Source organism: Chlamydotis macqueenii, chromosome 3 (genome assembly GCF_036417535.1).
Source record: "Chlamydotis macqueenii isolate bChlMac1 chromosome 3, bChlMac1.mat, whole genome shotgun sequence".
NCBI lineage: Eukaryota > Metazoa > Chordata > Aves > Otidiformes > Otididae > Chlamydotis > Chlamydotis macqueenii.
The window spans coordinates 84,205,855-84,223,473 of NC_141558.1; the positions used below are offsets into that span (position 1 = coordinate 84,205,855).

General features: G+C 39.3%; 1 protein-coding gene across 1 annotated transcript; it reads right to left on the reverse strand.

The window, feature by feature from the left end:
• Window positions 1-1,145: 1,145 nt before the first annotated feature.
• SLC4A1AP (solute carrier family 4 member 1 adaptor protein) lies at window positions 1,146-17,539 on the reverse strand. The gene is made up of 14 exons (XM_086745447.1): window positions 17,024-17,539; window positions 15,997-16,183; window positions 15,160-15,282; window positions 14,218-14,278; window positions 13,222-13,361; window positions 12,937-13,097; window positions 12,141-12,210; window positions 8,860-9,049; window positions 7,897-8,008; window positions 7,061-7,292; window positions 6,247-6,321; window positions 5,105-5,175; window positions 2,808-2,880; window positions 1,146-1,601 (listed from the first exon to the last, which is right to left on the reverse strand). The coding sequence occupies exons 1-14, from the start codon at window positions 17,537-17,539 to the stop codon at window positions 1,552-1,554; spliced, it is 2,061 nt and encodes a 686-aa protein (XP_086601573.1). The 3' UTR covers window positions 1,146-1,551.
• Between the last annotated feature and the right edge of the window lie 80 nt (window positions 17,540-17,619).

Below are 17,619 nucleotides of genomic sequence, written 5' to 3' on the forward strand. Positions count from 1 at the left end.
CTGGCAGCCCCTTGTTGGCCTCAGAGTCCATCGCCCGGGGGCACGCTCCAGCTTTCTCACACCCCCCTGCCTTCTTTAACTCCCCACACACACTAAACAGAGCTTGATCGGCAGCCTTGGAAAATAGGGGGCATGAACCCTCCCTTTGCTTTTGCTTAATTACTTCCATTCACATTTAAACTTTCATTATTAATTTCATTATTAAGGAGTGTTTATCCAATTTATACCTGCATTTTTTTTATATATATTTAAATTATAAATTTGTTTATATATAGCATATGCACACTAAATAGGCACACATATAAATATATATAGGAAATAGACGCATAAATAACACAAATATTTATACATATTTGTGTCCTTCTTCAGATATATACATTCATATTTGAGACATACAAGCCGGTATTGTTATATTTGAGCACTTCCTGGTCCAAAGGAAACAGGCAGCCAATCAGAGGATGTTTTGGGATCACATGAGTAGGGCGGGCTCACAAATAAATTGGCAAGCAGCCAATCACAGAGCAGTATGAAAAGAGGTGAGGCCTGGCCTTGTGCTGTGAAGCAGCTGCCATTGCTATAGGGGGAGGGGTCAGCTGTGCTTACATACTGCAGGGTACGAGGAGAGGATTAGGTCCTTCCACTGACCGTTTCCCTCTTTATAAAGATACCCGTTGGGTGTTTGAACCTTACTGTATTGTAGCTCTAACAACCTTAGAATTTTGTAGCCTAATTATAGACAATCAAAAGTGTATTAATGATAAATTAAGAGCTGGCATGCCTCAAATTGCATTAAGATGTAGCTTTGCTCTTATGTTGTGACAGGAGAAGAACAGGCTTCACTGTAAGCTTTTCCGGGATACCCTTCCATTGGTTCTTCTGTTGCCCTCTGACTCAAGATAAGCACTGCCAGCCTCTTCAGTTCTTTGGCTTCTACACTTTATAACACTGTACGCTCACCATTTCCAGTCCACTCCTTACCAGGTATTCCAGCAGCTGCACAAGGGAGGAGTGAAACCAGGTTTATTTTCAAAATACAAGGTTTTTTTTCCATAGGAAAGAAAAAAAAAAAAAAAAAGAAGCCTTCAAGTTTTAGGTTGTGTTTACCTTGACAGTATTTTCAAACAGCAGGCACGGAAGCAAATCAGTAGTGTTTCTCATTTTAATTGCATAAAACCCAACACTAATAAATTTTATCAAGTCTGTAAGTATACAGAGGTGTATTTTTTAAAAATACTTTTTGTATATTTTTATTTACAAAAGGAAAAATGAACCTACAGTTTCAAGCCAAATAAAAAGGACAAGGCTAGAAGTGAAAGATATGGCAGAAAAATGTGTAAGGTTTACTTTAAAAAAAAAAAAAAAAAAAAAAAAAAGTATCTGGAAGACAAACAGGACACACAGGAAGAGCTAACAGCCAGAGTGGCTGCTGATGCCCTTGAATTTGGAACAGCATCTGAAAACCCAACTCTTATCCCTCACTTAATGTGTGGTGAAAGAGTCCAAAATAAAGCAGTCCTTCAAACCTCAGATTCGCTCTGGGGCACTTGCAGCTTAGTAGCCATATTTTTCATTGAGATGAGTCTTGCCATCACCACTTTGACCTAATGGACAAAAAGGAAGAGTTGCATTATTTTTTTTCCTCCCTCATCCAAGATAAATTTGTATCCAAGTATGAAATAGCATCTAGGCACCAGTCAGACAAGCACATAAGGACTAAAAGTCAGACTGGATATTACAATTCATCTTTTGACTCCTCTTAACCTTACTAATAGTGTCAAGATTACATCACTTCGTTTGTTGTTTGGGCTTTTTCCCCCCTCCTTTTTTTCTCCTCTGGTGTCCTCATTATAGTAGAGGAGTATAGTAGACTGAAGACAAGTCTGATTATTAACAGGCAGAGACAGAAGAAGGAGCTCCCTCTTATGGACACAGCTTGCCTGGCTATACCAGATCAGACCTTTGAGTTTCTGAATTGGGTATTTTGTTCCAGTGGATTCATATGCCAGAGAAGTGCAGTCTTTTCACTGAAGGATGATTCATCAGGTTATAGTTTTCTTCAGTGAAATTTATTCTAATTTTTCTTATTCCCATTGGAGCCTATCTATATTATAAGCCTGCCACAGCCTTATAAAAATTACAGTAATGAATCTACCAAATGAAAGCTAAGCTTTGAACTTACTAAGAAAACATCAATGCATGAAAATGAGTTTTCCATTTTAGGGAAACTGAAAATTTATTATACTCTGTAAGAATAACCTCACTTAGCTAAAAACACTCTGGAACAAAAGTACAAAAATTGTTCAACTGTAACATATATTGGATATGTTCATCAATTATTCAGTGCCTTCATCAAAGCATTACCAAGACTTCTCTCCAAAACACATGACCCAAAGTTTGTATTCCAGTGATTTTTGCAGAGGATTTTCAGATTTCACAGACTTCTATGAAAACTGAGAATACCAAGATTGCTGAAGCATTTATCCCTAGGTTTGAGCTTGTTTTTCAACTAGGTCATCATATTACTATGTGTGAATGGAGTTAGCTCGCTCAGTGTTACAAAACTAAACAACAAACTTCAAGTGTATCAAACCATTGAGAAAAAGCCTCTACAGATATGGTCTGTATTTCACTGTAACACTTGCATGGTGATACAACAAATATGGGGCATAACATGCCAGAAAACATCGGGTTTTGGATAAAGTATTCCTGAATTACTTTTTTCTCAAGAAGTTACAAGGACAGCCTGACTACTTATTAGGTAGATTCTTGAGTTGTAAGGCTAAAAATGGTACGGAAATGGTTGATACCTGCAGGAGGAATCCATATGCAATAGTCTGGGTCATCATCTGGGTACTGCGAGGAAAAGAAAGGTTGTTGGACCTGCAAAAGGAGAAAGATTTTTCATGTGCTGCATCCTTCCAGCAATGTGTCACAGCCACTAAATCTCTCATTAATTCAGAGAAAAATACTGAAAGGTGAGGGTTATTTCTATAGAGTCAGGGATGAACACAATAAAACTGAGGAAAGAAGTATCAGACCCTCAAATAGATCCAGTTTATTCCCAGTAGAGTCACAGAATAATGGAAATGTTGGTTAGATGGGACCTCTGGAGGTCATCCACTCCAATTTGCCCCTCAAAATAGGAATATTGCCAACTGCCCACTTCTGGACAGTTTAATCTTGTCATCCTAATGTTTGGTAATGTCATTCAACACAGAATTTCTTTATGCAGGGAAAAGCTTTAAGTGTCATGGTTTAGCCATGCTTTACTGATTTCAACATCCAATCCCACTGAAAACTTTAGGTTGAATGTGAGTTTCAATATAAAAGTTCAGCTGTTATATAAGGGTAACTTAGTTTTTCAAAAGAAAAGGAAAAACAATTTTTTCAGGTCTTACTGGCATCACTGAAATGTTTAAAGCAAACCAAAACAGGTCACTTGCAATTCAAATGTTGACACAGCAATGTCTTTTAGTCCCCAGATTTCTAAGTTTTGCCACATCAGCATCATTTTCTCAGCAATTTTTATTTTCAACAACTGCAGCTAGCTATAAAAAAAATTCATACAACTATAGAGTGCAAGACTTATGAGCTCAAAATGTAGCCAAGTTACTCAGCACTGATTTGCATTACTCTGTAGTATCATGACTCAGTCTTAAGTTATGCAGTTGAAGCAATTTTTCATTCCCTCAAAAAACTTTCCTTCCCCAAATTAACCTCTAAAACAGTTCTTTTGAAAGACTAATTTTTCCAAAACATTAGACTGCAGACTTGAACAGTTTTTAAATATATGTCTTGTGAACCAATCACTTTAAAATTGTTTTTCCAGTTTTACATGACTCAAAGTTTTTCCTCAAATATTAAAAGAAGAGAAAAAAAAAAAAAAAAAAGCTGACTTCTGGTTGATATTTTCCATGCAAGATCTCAGCCCAAAGGCAGAGACAGCATGTGGAAAAAAAGTGATTTGTGATGGGAGAGAGAATACAGCTAATCCATCTGGTATTTGGAGAATGCTCAGTGGCAGAGTGAACAGCTCTGTGCTGATGAGAGGTGCTGACTTGACTGCCTCAGCATGAGAAGCTGCCTTGTTCTCCTATATTCATAGAAATGGTATACCTTGGGCTTTAACAGTATAAATTTACTCTTGCTTTCTTTATCAATATGCTTTATAAGCCAGCAGCAAAGGACAATTCTCCAGGCTGTGCCCATCCAGTCCTTGGATGCTTTGCCAGGACTGACAAGGCAGCAGTTAGCACACACAGGCTGCAGGCAGTTAAGCTTCTTTAAGTGGTGCAGGGCTAAAATTAAAGGCCACCACAAAGAAATTGTCAAAATGCTCAGAACTTATAGCCCACCAAGTACAGTTAATCTTCTTTGACAGCAATCAGCAGAAGGGCGAGATGCACTCTGTAGGGAAGAACCTCACAATAATCATTAGGCTAAGAGCACGCTGTCAGAGAAGTTCCTTCCCAGCTCCAGGAAGGAAACAATTGCCTGCATCCCAAAATATGCAAGGCTCATATACTTTGCATTTTAATGGAAGTCTTATGCACAGGAGGACCATTGTCTGGTACATCTACTCAAATTTAGTAAAAATTGGTTGGAAAAGACAATATTCTCTTAGACTTCTCTCCTTCCACATCTACAGGGAAGGATAAAGTTTGGTAATGGCAATACAGACTAGCTACAATTTTAGTCCACCATGTTCTGTGTCAGCCAATACACGCTTCCCAAGCTACCCTCCAAGGAAAGTTTTGCAATGCCATTCCTAAAGCCCAGAGAGCACCTATGTCCTACAACACTTGTGACGCAGGAGAAGCAGCAGTTATCAGAGGCTAATTGCCAAGTGAAAAGCTGAAAAAACAAATTTGTGATTGAATTGAGAGCCTCTATCGTACTTGAAATGCTGTGCTTTACCTTCTCATTGGAGACTCCAAAATCTGCGTCCAAAGGCAGTGTGTGGTTCTACATTTGTGTCTTGGCAGAAAAGCACTACTAGCACCAAGTTATACTCAATCAAATTGTTACTGTTTCACTAATAAAGAGCCTACTAAATGATTCCTAGGAATTCTTAAGCTGCAGGAGTCATGGTATCATAACTGACCTTGCTTGAGCTATTGGTTTTCTTAACTTTCTCAGATGTCTCTTCAGGTTCCTTACATACTGCCTCAGAGGCTGAGAAGAGAGAAGATTTGTTTTATGACACATCATGAATGATCAGTTCTATCAGAAACAACCTTACAGAAAGGTCACATAAAAATGGATAAATCCAGAAGGAAATCCAAGACAGCTCACTGCAACAAAATTCTTACTCAAGATTGCTGAACATATATTTGGTTTTCACAGATTTATTAACTTATGTTTAATACACTGTCAGTCACCTATCTGAATGCAGTTTAATAAGGTCCTATATTTGAGGTTCTGCAACACATTTTTAGTTAATGGCAGATGTTTATCTTCTAAAAGATATTCTCTATCTGTAATCACTGCAATGACTTGATTTAGAAGGAAACAGTAGGAAATGCACAGGATCAACATGCTTTTGGGTTTTTTTAATCTTTAAAAAAAAAAGTGTTCAGTAACATAGGTGAGAGGAAGACAGAAAGATAGAAGTATGCCTGTTTTTTCTGCCACTCAATCTGTGAAATATTGAGACTCATGCAACTTAAGTGTATGGGTGAGATGATGAGGACAGGACTACATACTCTTAAGAGCCTGAGCCATGACGAAATAGAAAATTCATACAGATCTGCTCCAAATGTTCAGTATACCAAACACAGTCTTCATTTTGAGGATCTGATTTTGGTTTTGGTATACATATGGAGGGTCATCTGGGTTATTAACAGAGTGCTAGCTAACGTTATGTAGTATTTGTCACTTTATAAAAGGAAAGTTCTGGCCGCCTTTGCTGTTATGAGCTACTGCAAGAGAATAAGGCAGGAAAAAACCATTATGTTTATGCTCCTAAATGAAAATAATTTTTTCTCTCTTCTCATGCTATTTTTTAAAAAACAAAGGATCTCAAATCTGTTAGCGACTGTGAAAAGCAACTGAAACATAGTTGAAGCAACCTGTCTTCACTTACCACTTTCCAAACAAAACTCAATCCTTCATTTGAATTCTAGATTCTTACTTTAGGCTCTAGATTAGGCTTAGTTTCCTTCTACTGACAGAAGATGACAATAAGTCCTTTAGACAGTTTCTGAACCCACATGCTACTGTACAAGTCTAAATTGTACTGCTTACCTTGAGATTTCTCTTGTGAGAGTCCCATCTGAGATTTATTCCTTAATACCTTTGGCTCAGGCAGAAAATGAACCTCTTTGAAGGAAAAAAAAAAAAAAAAAAGAGCTAGGTGAGCACTCTGCAGTAACTCTGATGAGTAGGTGCTAGCATCCCTGAGATGAAGTACAAAAAGGGAACTCTTAGCTACATTTGTCTCAGGAAGAACTCTTCTCTCAAAAGTCCTCCAAATTATTTCATCCACCAAGTCCATCACAATACAATATTAAAGCAAAAGTTGTGACCACTTAAAACATACTTTTCAAGAGGAATCTGTCCAGCATTAAGACAAGAAGTTAGAATTAGGTTTCCGTCATCAAACACATCATTTACTGAGAAATATCATTACTGAGTTTTCAAATGCATCAAGTTATAGAGAAAAGGATGGATTGGAGGTAAACCATACAGATACAAGGAAGACATCTCTCCATTACCACTTAAAAAATTATTTTCCTCCTTACAAACTGGTCTGAAGCTTTACACAGACATTTGTTTTCTTACTAAGTCACTCTCCCTGCCAAAAATTTACTGTATTTGTTATCATATGGTCACTTACTATTGAGTCCAGGATATTATCACCAAAAGCATGAAAAACTGATGTGAAACTCAGCTGTTGACTCACAGACTTTGGACTCATGGCAAAAAAAAAATCTATGGAAATGAAATCTGCTGGAGAACCCGTGTGTGACTCAACCCTTAGGAGATTCACACAGCTCTGAAAAATTCAGCAGTAACAGGCTCAGTTTCATTACTGGAAAAATCAAATCCAATGGTTTACCATCCTGAGGGGATTCTAGATTCTTGTTGTTGCAAGAAGAACCATTGGGAGCATTAATTTCTTCTCCTGTTTCTTCCTCTGCTGTCATTTTTATTTCCAGGTTTGATGCTTTGCTGTTTATTGCATCTACTTCTTGCTCTTCCTCCATTTCTTCCTCTTCTTCCTCCTCTGGTCCATCATCTTTCATTTTTAACAAGCTTTCAGGGACGTCTGGACGCTTAGCAGGCACCTTCTGCAGGAGAAAGACTTGTGCATTAGTGCTAAAAATAAATGGAGGTAGATGTCACAGACAAGCATTACAGGAGAAAGTGCACATATTGCTGTCAGAGACAGCTGGTAAGGAAACAGTTTCAGGATGAAGAATAGTTACGTTTTAAGGAAAAGTTATTAGTAGAGATGGAAGATGAAAAAATATGTCCAGTCCACAGACAAGAAGTCCAGTCTTTTCATAAGAGACACACTGGAAACTGAATCAATCTTGGATATGATCTTTGTTAAAAGATCAAGAAAAACAAAAGATAGTAAAGCACCCACTGTTGAAGTATAGTAGCAGTTCAGCCTGATGTCCCCGGACTGCCTCCACTCTATCCACTGCCTTTGGACCGCAGCCGTGCCCCAGGAGACTGGCTGTACAAGGGCACAGAAAAGCAACTCCTGGCAGCAAACAGCGTCTGACAGCCATTGCTTGCTCCCTGTGCACCTTTCACTACCGCAGGCTTGTGCCGCCATGCTGTTTTCATACACGTGAAGACATAGTTGCCACGTACACTCTCCATAGCCTGAGAAGATGTCTGAGAAACAGCCTCTGACTCGCAGCACTTATGAGTCCAACTCACCCCTAGGCTTCCAGTTTTTAGCTTGAATTTGCTCCCTCCTTTCATTGCACCAAAGAGAGGCAGGGTAATCTTTTTAGGCTTGCTCTCTGCTCCCAGACTGTAACTCCCACTCCTAATAAAAAATAGATACAAAAGAAAACAGTGTACAAAGTATCAAACAAGTCTTAGATTTAAAGATGTAAAAAGTCTGCAAATTAGAAGTAGATACATAAAAATGATTTCATTTCTCTCTCACTTGGAGCACCCAGAGAGGAGGCTGCAGGAGATGACTCCTCTGTCATACATTCAAGCTGTAGGATTCAGATACTTGCCATATAGGAAGAAAACAAAAAAACATGTAAGGAAAAAAAAAAAAAAAATCTCCATCAGACTCCCTTAAATCCAATTGCACACACATACTTACATATGTATATACTACATATGTATCTATAAAAACACACTCAGAGGGCAAACCTCAATGTAAGTAAATTAATTAAGTAATTAAAATTCTACTCAAGCTGCCACTAGCAAATGATGAACCCAGCACACCCTCGTCTGAATTGCAGCAGTGTTGCTAGGCAGTAGTTGAACAGCCACTACACTTGACTTCCAGCTACGTTTCACAGAGTGAAAGTGGTTTACATGTTGTACATAATAAATAAAATTTTTCAGCTCCTTTTGGATGCTGGTTGGTGGGAAAAAAAAAAAAAAAAATTTAAAAGGCTGACTCCATGCTTCGAATCCCTTCCCTGTTATCCTCCCAGCGTGGGCTTATCTTACTGCAGTGTTGTGGTGCATCTGCCTCAACCATAGATGCAGCAACGGCCAGAAGCAACAGCAGCCCTTTAAAGAGATCAGCCAGGTAGTTTGGAAGGCCCTCCTGCTTTTGTGTTTGGAAAGCTGTGTACTTACTGGGCTCCAACAACTGCCCATGGACAGTAACCACAGTAGAAGTAATCATTTTACACTTTAGCCAAGACTTACTGGGGCTTCAGCTCAGGTAGTTCTGCAGGCTTGACAAGCTTTATTAACGCTTTCAGTCTCTGTTGCTCTTTCCTCAGTTCAAACGACCGCAAATGAAGCTTCTTTCGTGCCACGCTGTCTAAGGTGCATCCTGATTTCATTTCGGTCATGAATTCATCCAAGGAATCCTGAGCTGCTGGCTGGGACTGGACTAAAGGGAAGGTACATGTTGTTATGAGTGTGGAGTTGTACTCAAATCCTACCTTTAGAGTATAAGGTATATAGGAACAACCATTCTCTCTGTTGAATGGTGAAATAATGGAGGTTGTTAGCCCTGGAAAGATGAAAGCATTTCTCCTAACAAAAGCCCAATGGTAAACCTTAATCCACTTACACAAGAAAACCTCTCTTAAAATTGAATGTTTTTTATGAGTAAGTGTCTCTGTTCTAAGTTGTTCATCTCACTTCAAGATCTGCTGTCCCTAAAAATGTGGCTTACAGATTCTTTTTTGTAGTCACAGACTAAAAAAAGCGCAGCTACAAAGAATCCCACACCACTGCATGGGGAATGCCATTTTGGCTTTCCAGGAATGTTTATGTGGTAACATTTACAAAGTTAGAAATGAATCAACACATGATGCTGCCTCCTACCCCTGGATGACAGAGTCCATACAAGGATAGTTTCATACGTTAAGCCAAGCACACAAAATTTACATTTGTTTTGACTGGATTTTCTAACAAGAAAACACTTCTCTGTACTCAAAAAAAGAGTAATGACAGTCTTTCTATTCCTCCAGATTTCAAATATTAATTTTATATAATACACATATTCGACTATTTAAAATAAAACTCAGGAGGAAAAACTAAACTCTAATGACTAAGAAGACTAAATACAGAATTCTAACACATAGATTTAAAAAAAAAAACTAAACAAAAAAACCCCAGGAAAACTCCTTTCTTGGGCTTGAACAATGCTTCAGAAGTTTTTATATTGTGTTCAAAAATAACTTGGAGGTAAACAAAAGAAAAATGTAGTTCCTAGAATTTTAACAAGCCTTTTGACAGGCAATCTTCTGCCTTTTCATATTATATGAAAAGTGGCAAATCTGATATTTATTTGCTGCATTATAAGCATTTATGAATATATGCAGAAGAATAATTATGTGACCAATGAGTTATTTTCAGTTCAGCTTGAGCTAGATAAGTAGCACTTGAAATTTTAAACGTGTACAAATAAAATTGCATAAGTTATTGTTAGGAGTACATATTCAAACAGTTTTACAAGACTTAAATATTTAGAGAAAAGTGTAATAATACTCATGTTTACAAATGGACTGACTTGAAAAGGATATTTCTTATCTATATACACAGCTCCAAAAGATAAGAAACAGTTGTAGCATCCATCTCCATGCAAATATAAATGATGACAAAACATGTCAAAAAAGAAATTCAGATAGAAGTACTCTTTTATTTCCTCCTAATTATTTGTATAAGCTGAGACAAAAATCATCAATGAAAAGGTATTGTTAACAAAGTTTCAAACTCCTAGCACACAGGAGCTGAGCAGGATGATCACTTAATTTAAACACCAATTTCAAAGATAAGGTTTCGTGCCTAGACAGATAATTCAGAACAGTTAACCGTACAGTTCCACAGCTCACTTCTTTAGCTGCAGAACAGTGTAAGAGTGCTTCAATCAGTGAGTGATCTTCAGCGAGTCAGACTACCCTTCTTGCAAATAGGATTCTCTGCTTGATTCCACCAACAGTGCCTAAGATCAGGAAGTTCAGCTTACAGGGTTACTGTTAGCATTCAGTATCTGTTGCAGCAGTTTTCTGCAGTATTGAAGTAAAATTTTACATTGCTAGGAGGTGAATCAATCATGGCTATTATACTTTATATTCCAGGAAAAAAAGCTATAGGGCTATTTACTGCACCATCAACTTATTGATAATTTTCTTCTGAACAGGCAACCAAAGATGACACTGAAGAGCTCTATGTACCTGATTTTCCTTCAGCGTATCAGTGAAGGAGATACACCAAGTCAGTCCATCAGTAGTTAGTTCTGAAGAACTCTAGAGAACAATTTGTGAACTTCTACTGCAATCTTTTAGACAACCACTTAATTTCTCCAAATGCTTGGTAAGAGGTATTGCGATTTAGCCTGTCATTCACTCATTGATCTCTCTACACTCTTGCCCTTAGGCTAAAAATAATCATTTTGTGCAAGCAAAACTGTGTTAAGGTTTCAGAACTGTATGTAATGCAGCAGCTTTGCCAGACAGCTCATGACAATGGTAAGATTCACCCATGATCAATAAGCATGCTCCTGGCTTACACTTGTACTTAACATCTGTGATTAACCTGAGGCATCCAAAGAAATCAGAGGAAACACAGGTATCTAGAACACACACACACACACAAAATAACTGATGATGCAATATGTTTTATCCTGGCCTAGTTGTAGGAGATTCCCATCCAATACTGAATTACACTGTATTGCAGTAAGTGCTGAGACTGTAGTTTTCCCAAGGCACTTAACTAGCCATGTAACCAGTTACAATTTACCAAACCATGATAACACATATCGGAAATATATGCTGTTAATAGAAGTCTATAAATGAACCAATTCTTCCTTCTCCCGACCTCTACTAGAATATGATTTAACAGTCTTGTTGAGAAACAGTATCAGCAGAAACAAAGGTATTGTTACAACTGGAACTACATGTCTCAGACAATATAAAGCATTAGCTTCTTCTGCTAGTCAATTGTTAACCACTTATCAGTACAGTCATGCTGAAAACAATTTCTTCAAACACACTGAAGCAATTCATCAGTTAGAATGCTTAGTAGAACAGCAAGGTTTTCTGAACAGAGATGTGGTATAATCAATCACTGACAGAACTGCTGATACAAATGAGTTTCGGTGTGGGGCTGAATTACTAGAGAGAAACATACTCGTATAATGCACAAAAGATAGCCCAGCTGTCAGATTGCTGCTGGGCTTCCTGGAGACAAAATTCTTCTAAGAAACTGACATTGCAAACTTTATTAATGCTAACTCTGTTAAAAAGCTTTTTGTATGAAGAACCAGGCTAAAAAACATTTGCTTCATGAAGAGCATAAGTATCCTTTCCAGTTAACTCAGTGACCTGCAAATCTTCCTACCACTTTGGAAAAGTGAACACTAAAAAAAAAAAAAAAAAAACAAAACTCTTAAGACAGATATCCATAAGATATATATTAATCTCTCTACTGTTCTTTATGGAAAGCACTACAATCAAATAAATGTCATGCATTACCTTTCCCTGAAGCCTTCAGCTTCTCTGTTATCTCAGAAAGCTCATTTTCAGCTTCATTTAGCTTTGTGACCTAGGAAAGAACAACATCCTTAGGAGATCTTTTTATCTTCTTAAAATCCTCTTTTATGAGTCAAATATCCTACCAAATTATCTCTATTTTTCTGCTTCTGATCTTTGACCAGGAGTTTCTAAGCTCAAAAAAAAAAGAGTCTAAAGCGTTCCTAAACAACTTATCAGTCCTTTCACATACTGTTCAAATAATTTTCTTTCCAAAACATGAAAACATGTATAATCCTTCTGCAGTAATGTTATGCCACCATTGTGGTCCTCCAGCCCTCCCTATATCCTGCTCTCCTGCGCCCTATTGTTTGTTAGTTGTCATACGCCTGTCAATCCAGGCTGCTTATTTCTTGAATCAGAATGAGATCCTTCTGTGGAATGTGCCCTGTGCACTTGAAAGCTTGCAATTACTTTCTGATGCTTTAAAAGTATCCTGTTCTGGTATTTCATTCACCCATTGCTGCAGTCCACCAAGTAGAAGGAAATACTAAGACAGGCAAAAGCAAGGTAGTATCATTCCAGTATAATAAAGTAAGCAATATTTTCAAGTATTTATAGATATTGTCCAGAAATAAAAAAAAAAAAAACACTATTGTATTCTAACTTGGCCAATTGAGAGCTAAAGGTTTGAGTTCAGGCTATCAGAAAAAGATGAGAAAATATTTTTTATTTTCCTTCTTAGTAATAATACATGCGTAAAAGAGTAAGTCTCACATGTCATAATAATTCCTCTTACCAAGGAGTCGTAAGTCTCTGGTTTTTCTTCTATTTTACCAGCTTTTTTCATTCTGTTCAGTCGTTTCTTTTCTACAGCACCAGTTCGATCAAGGAAGGTGTCATCATCACTGTCATAAAAATCCTCATCTTCCCAGTTCTTTGATTTCCTTTTTCGGGATACTGGGAAAGGTAAGAAACAAATTTATTTGCATAGCAGTAAGTAATAAAACAAATTCAAGATAGAAATCTCAAATCCCAACTTTATGGCTTTTAGAATGATCACAGCACTTGACCAGTTATTCACCTGCTTCTTGCCTCAGTACTCCCCGAGCATCGAGTAGCCTGCAAGCTTCCAGCGCGCACTGTATCATTGCTTCCTTCTTCTTTCCTGAATGGAGAACCTCTGCCACCAGCTGCTTCCCTGATGCATCATCCACAGGCAACCTGTTCAATTTGAAGGATGAGGAGAGCAGCTCAGATAAAAACAGCTTTTCACAGATGCTACTCAGATATTGTATTTATCACATTGGCAGGATAAATGTGATAAATTGTTCTTTCCATTTCATTCTAGTCTCTTTTTGAGGGTTAAACATTTTCACTTTTCATTTCATGCAGTACCAATCAAAACACAAGCATCGATTTCCTAAAGCATGCAAGTAATTTTTTATTTCACTAGTCCAAACAATAATTCTTCCTATATTCATTTCATTGGGAATACCAGAAGTTAAAAGGTTAAACATCAATCCCCAAGTCATTTTAGGCACCAGTATCTTGCATCCATGCAACAGTGACAAATATTTTACACCATGCTGAAGCAAAGGTTTCTTAAGCAGTTCAATCATGGCAACGCTATACTATCCTGCTGACCTAATTTCTCCTGTCTTATAGAAGAATGACATTAGTGGCCTCTTGCAGGAGTATGCCTTATACCATAAAAGAGCTGAAACTCAGTAGAATGAATGATTTTTTTCTCTTTCTCATTAGGAATGGAAAGATATTGCTTCCTAGTTTTTTTTTCCTCTTGTATTTCAATTTAATGTATTTCTCAAAACAAAGGAAATTGAAAGAACCTACACTCCTGCTTTCCTGATTTTCATCTCTAAGGAAAACCAAATGCTGCCAGACCAGAAAGGAGTGCAGACACTGAACTAGGCACTGATCCTTGAACTTCTGTCTCAGTATCAGGGCTTAGGTCTAATTCCAGCTGGCCTCCTGACAAGACAAGTAATTCCTTCAGCTTTTGTTCACAAATTCAATGAAGACAGCTTCTGTGTACAAAAGTGCATGGATATATACGTACTTGATCCTGCATAGCCAGCTGTTGTGCCCACGATCATCATATTCATATTCTAACTCTTCTCCTAGAGAGGAAAAGAAAGTTGATGTAGTAACCAAAATTGAAATAAGCAGGAATAATCTTTACAGCAGAGAAGAATGTCATTGTTAAACAAAAGAGATAAAATGTCCTTGTTACATATCAAAGGACTGAATTTGCCTTCTTTTTCTTTAAAGCCATGGGATCTTCAGTTGGTATTACGCTCATCTGGTTGGTTTTCACAATCAAGGCTTTTCCAGATTTGGAAAAAAAAAAAAATATATATATCTCTAAGTGGCCTGCTCAGGAATATGTAGTTCAAAGAAAAAACAATCTTGCCACTGTACATATGTGAAAGTAAATGACATTGAAGTAACAACAGTTTGCAATCTGGGTTCACAGATATTGTTTATCCTGAAAATTAATTTTTCACTTTAGCAAGTGAGTCATCTGTAAGTTTCATTAGCAACCATTGAAGTTTAGTCCAATTTATTATTGCCTTTTGTCTTTTTATACTTTCCAATTCTATCTCACATCATCATTCTATCTCACAGTCATCTCCAAACACAACAGTCTGGAATTTGATGGGTTTGGATTTTTCAGCATAGCTTCAAAGCATGGGTGTGGTTTGAGAGTCAATCCAAAGGAATATAAAGTGCGCTCTGCAATTCCCAGTTTAGAAATCAGTAACTAAGTCTCAGATATACAATGGTGAGCTAAGTTTTAATTAAAAAAAACAAAACAAAACAAACACCATCAACTCCCCCCTAAAGCTTGACCAAACAAAAAATGTTACCCACAATGTAACAGAAAAGTTTAGCTCCTACACCTTAATTCCCAAAAACATGAGCACAAATGTTACACTTGGCTAAATAGAAAAAACTAATTTAATGGGGAAAAAAAAAAAAAAAGAAAAGAAAAGAGTACCTTCTCTGTCAAAAAAGCCCTGTAAGGCCTTCCTAGGATCTTTCATATAGAAGGCATCTTGTATATCCTGAAAATCAATAGCAATAGGGTTTTCTTCAACCTCATCCTCCTCTGCATCCTCCCCTAGAAGAAAACAGTGAATAAATAAATAAATAAATAAATGGTGAAACATTAGAAAGAGAACACTAGTATATTTCAACTGTCGTTAGTTTGAAAGAAGTATCAGCTACATATCCTAAAATTATTTCCCTTAATTTTAATATTATTTCTGCATCAAAAAACCCCCACCCTGCTTCTTTTTTGCTATTAGTTATTCCATTATACAATAGTTTTGCAGATGAACATCACTGCAGTTTCAGCGCTTTCAAGGGTTTACATACTTATATATTTCCATTAAAAAAACTAACTCATTTTGTACTGAAAAGCCCATTAATTACAATTTATCTAGCTTTAAGGTGTGGACTTCCTGTTTAAATACAGCTATACTGCATAGAAGTCTCAAGCAATTAAATTTAACCTCTTGGGCAAAAGTGTGGGCATCATCACAGGAACAAAACACACAGCATTGACCTCAACTCTCAGCTTCAAGGCCCTTTATAAGCACGGGCAAATTACTTCCCTGATTTTAGAAGGAGCTCTAGCATACTTCTCACCAGATATAAGATTGCCTTGTCACAGCACTCTTCTTTTGAAAAGGAAAAGGATTAATTTGTTCTCAGAAACTTCCACTGGATTGAGGCACTTGGCATCCAGCTGGAATTTCAACCCTAGCATACACTGAAAAGTGGCTTACAGACTTTCCAAGGTGTATCAGCCGACTTATGCTTCATCACTTACCCATTCCCCACGAGCAGCTCATATCAGTGTTCTGAATCCTCTCATTTCTTCTCTCTTCTTTTTCCTCTTCCTCATCAGAGTCCTCTCCCAACATTGTCTTTTCTAATTTTGCTTGCTGCTGCTTACGTAGTGCCTTCAGTTGTGTCACAGTTAGTTCCGACTCAGACTCCTGGTCCTCTTCAGGTCCCTGCGTCACAAACAGTAACTTCACATAAGTGTTTTTTAAAAGAAAAAAAAAAAAAAAAGTATTTTCAACACACATGGAGATTTTGTACAATAACATACACGAATCATTACAGTGTATTTCAAAAAGTAGAATTATTAGACCATGTTATGATTTGCATCCCCAAATATATTAGTTTTAATATCCTTTCTAGAGGGGGGGAAAAAGAAACGACCATTACTGTGTACTGGGAGGGAGATCAATCTCAACTATAACTGTATTTTAAAAGCAGAATGCAAATTTATTTTTTAGCAGTGCCACATAGGATAATTTGAGGAACGAGCAGCTAAAACCTCTGAGTGCACGCGGGGCGCTCTAAGCTCTTACTAATAAAAGTACCCCTCGATCACACGGAATATTAGCGCTTTACTTTCCTGATGCATCATACTGTCAGAGACTTTCCTGATACATCATGCCTTTTGCACTCATCGCGTGTCGGCAGAAGCTGCCGTGCCTGTTCTCAAGCTGCACCCTCGGCAGAGCCGCCCTGTGCCCAGTGCACCGGGGCGAGGGGACCCCACGGCCCTGCTTTGTCCTTCAGCCCCAAACCTCACGGCAGAGCCACCAGTGGATTCCTACGGCTGACTGCTTTTCCCCAGCAAAACAACTACAACCGCGCCGGGCTCCTTGCAAAGCATCCAAACCGCCTCACAACCCAGAGGCGGCTTTCACCCCCCGAAACGCCAGGGAGATGGAGAGGGAGCCGGGGAAGTCCTGCTCTGGAGCCGGGGAAGCCGTTACCACCCGAGCCACCCGCCACACGCCCCGGGGGGCGCGGCGGGGCCCCCTGGGCCCCCGACCCACCTGCAGGAGGAAAAGGCGGGAGCTGCCACCGAAGCGAAGCCCGTGGCCCACCCGCACCCGGCAGTAAGTGCGGGGCGGCACCCGCGCCTTGTTGAGGAAGGTGCCGTGCGTGCTGCCCAGGTCGTAGACGTAGAAGCCGGCGGCGTCGGGGCCGTCCCCTGCGCCGCGGTACTGCAGCACGGCGTGGTGCCGCGACACCGAGGGGTGCTCCAGGGCCAGAGCGCAGCCGGGCAGCCGGCCCACCAGGAACCAGCTGCCGCCCTCCAGCCGCACCGAGCCCAGCGCCACGCCGCCCTTCAGCACCTCCAGTCCGTAGCCGGCGTCGGCCGGCGGGCGGCTGCCCCACGGCGGCTCCTCGTAGCGCACCGCCGGCGCGGCAGCTGGGCTGGCGGGGGACGGCGGGCTGGGCCCCGGCTCGCCACCCTCCGCGGAGCGAGGCGCGGCGGGCAGCGGGCGGCTCGGGCGCTTGAAGCCGGCGGGCTCAGCAGCCGCCTCCGTCTCCATGGCCTCCGCCATCTTCACGGTCCGTTGCTAAATAGAGTCCTCCGGGAACGAGCACCGTCGGGGCTGCAGTACCGGGGGTACAGTGCAGCTCC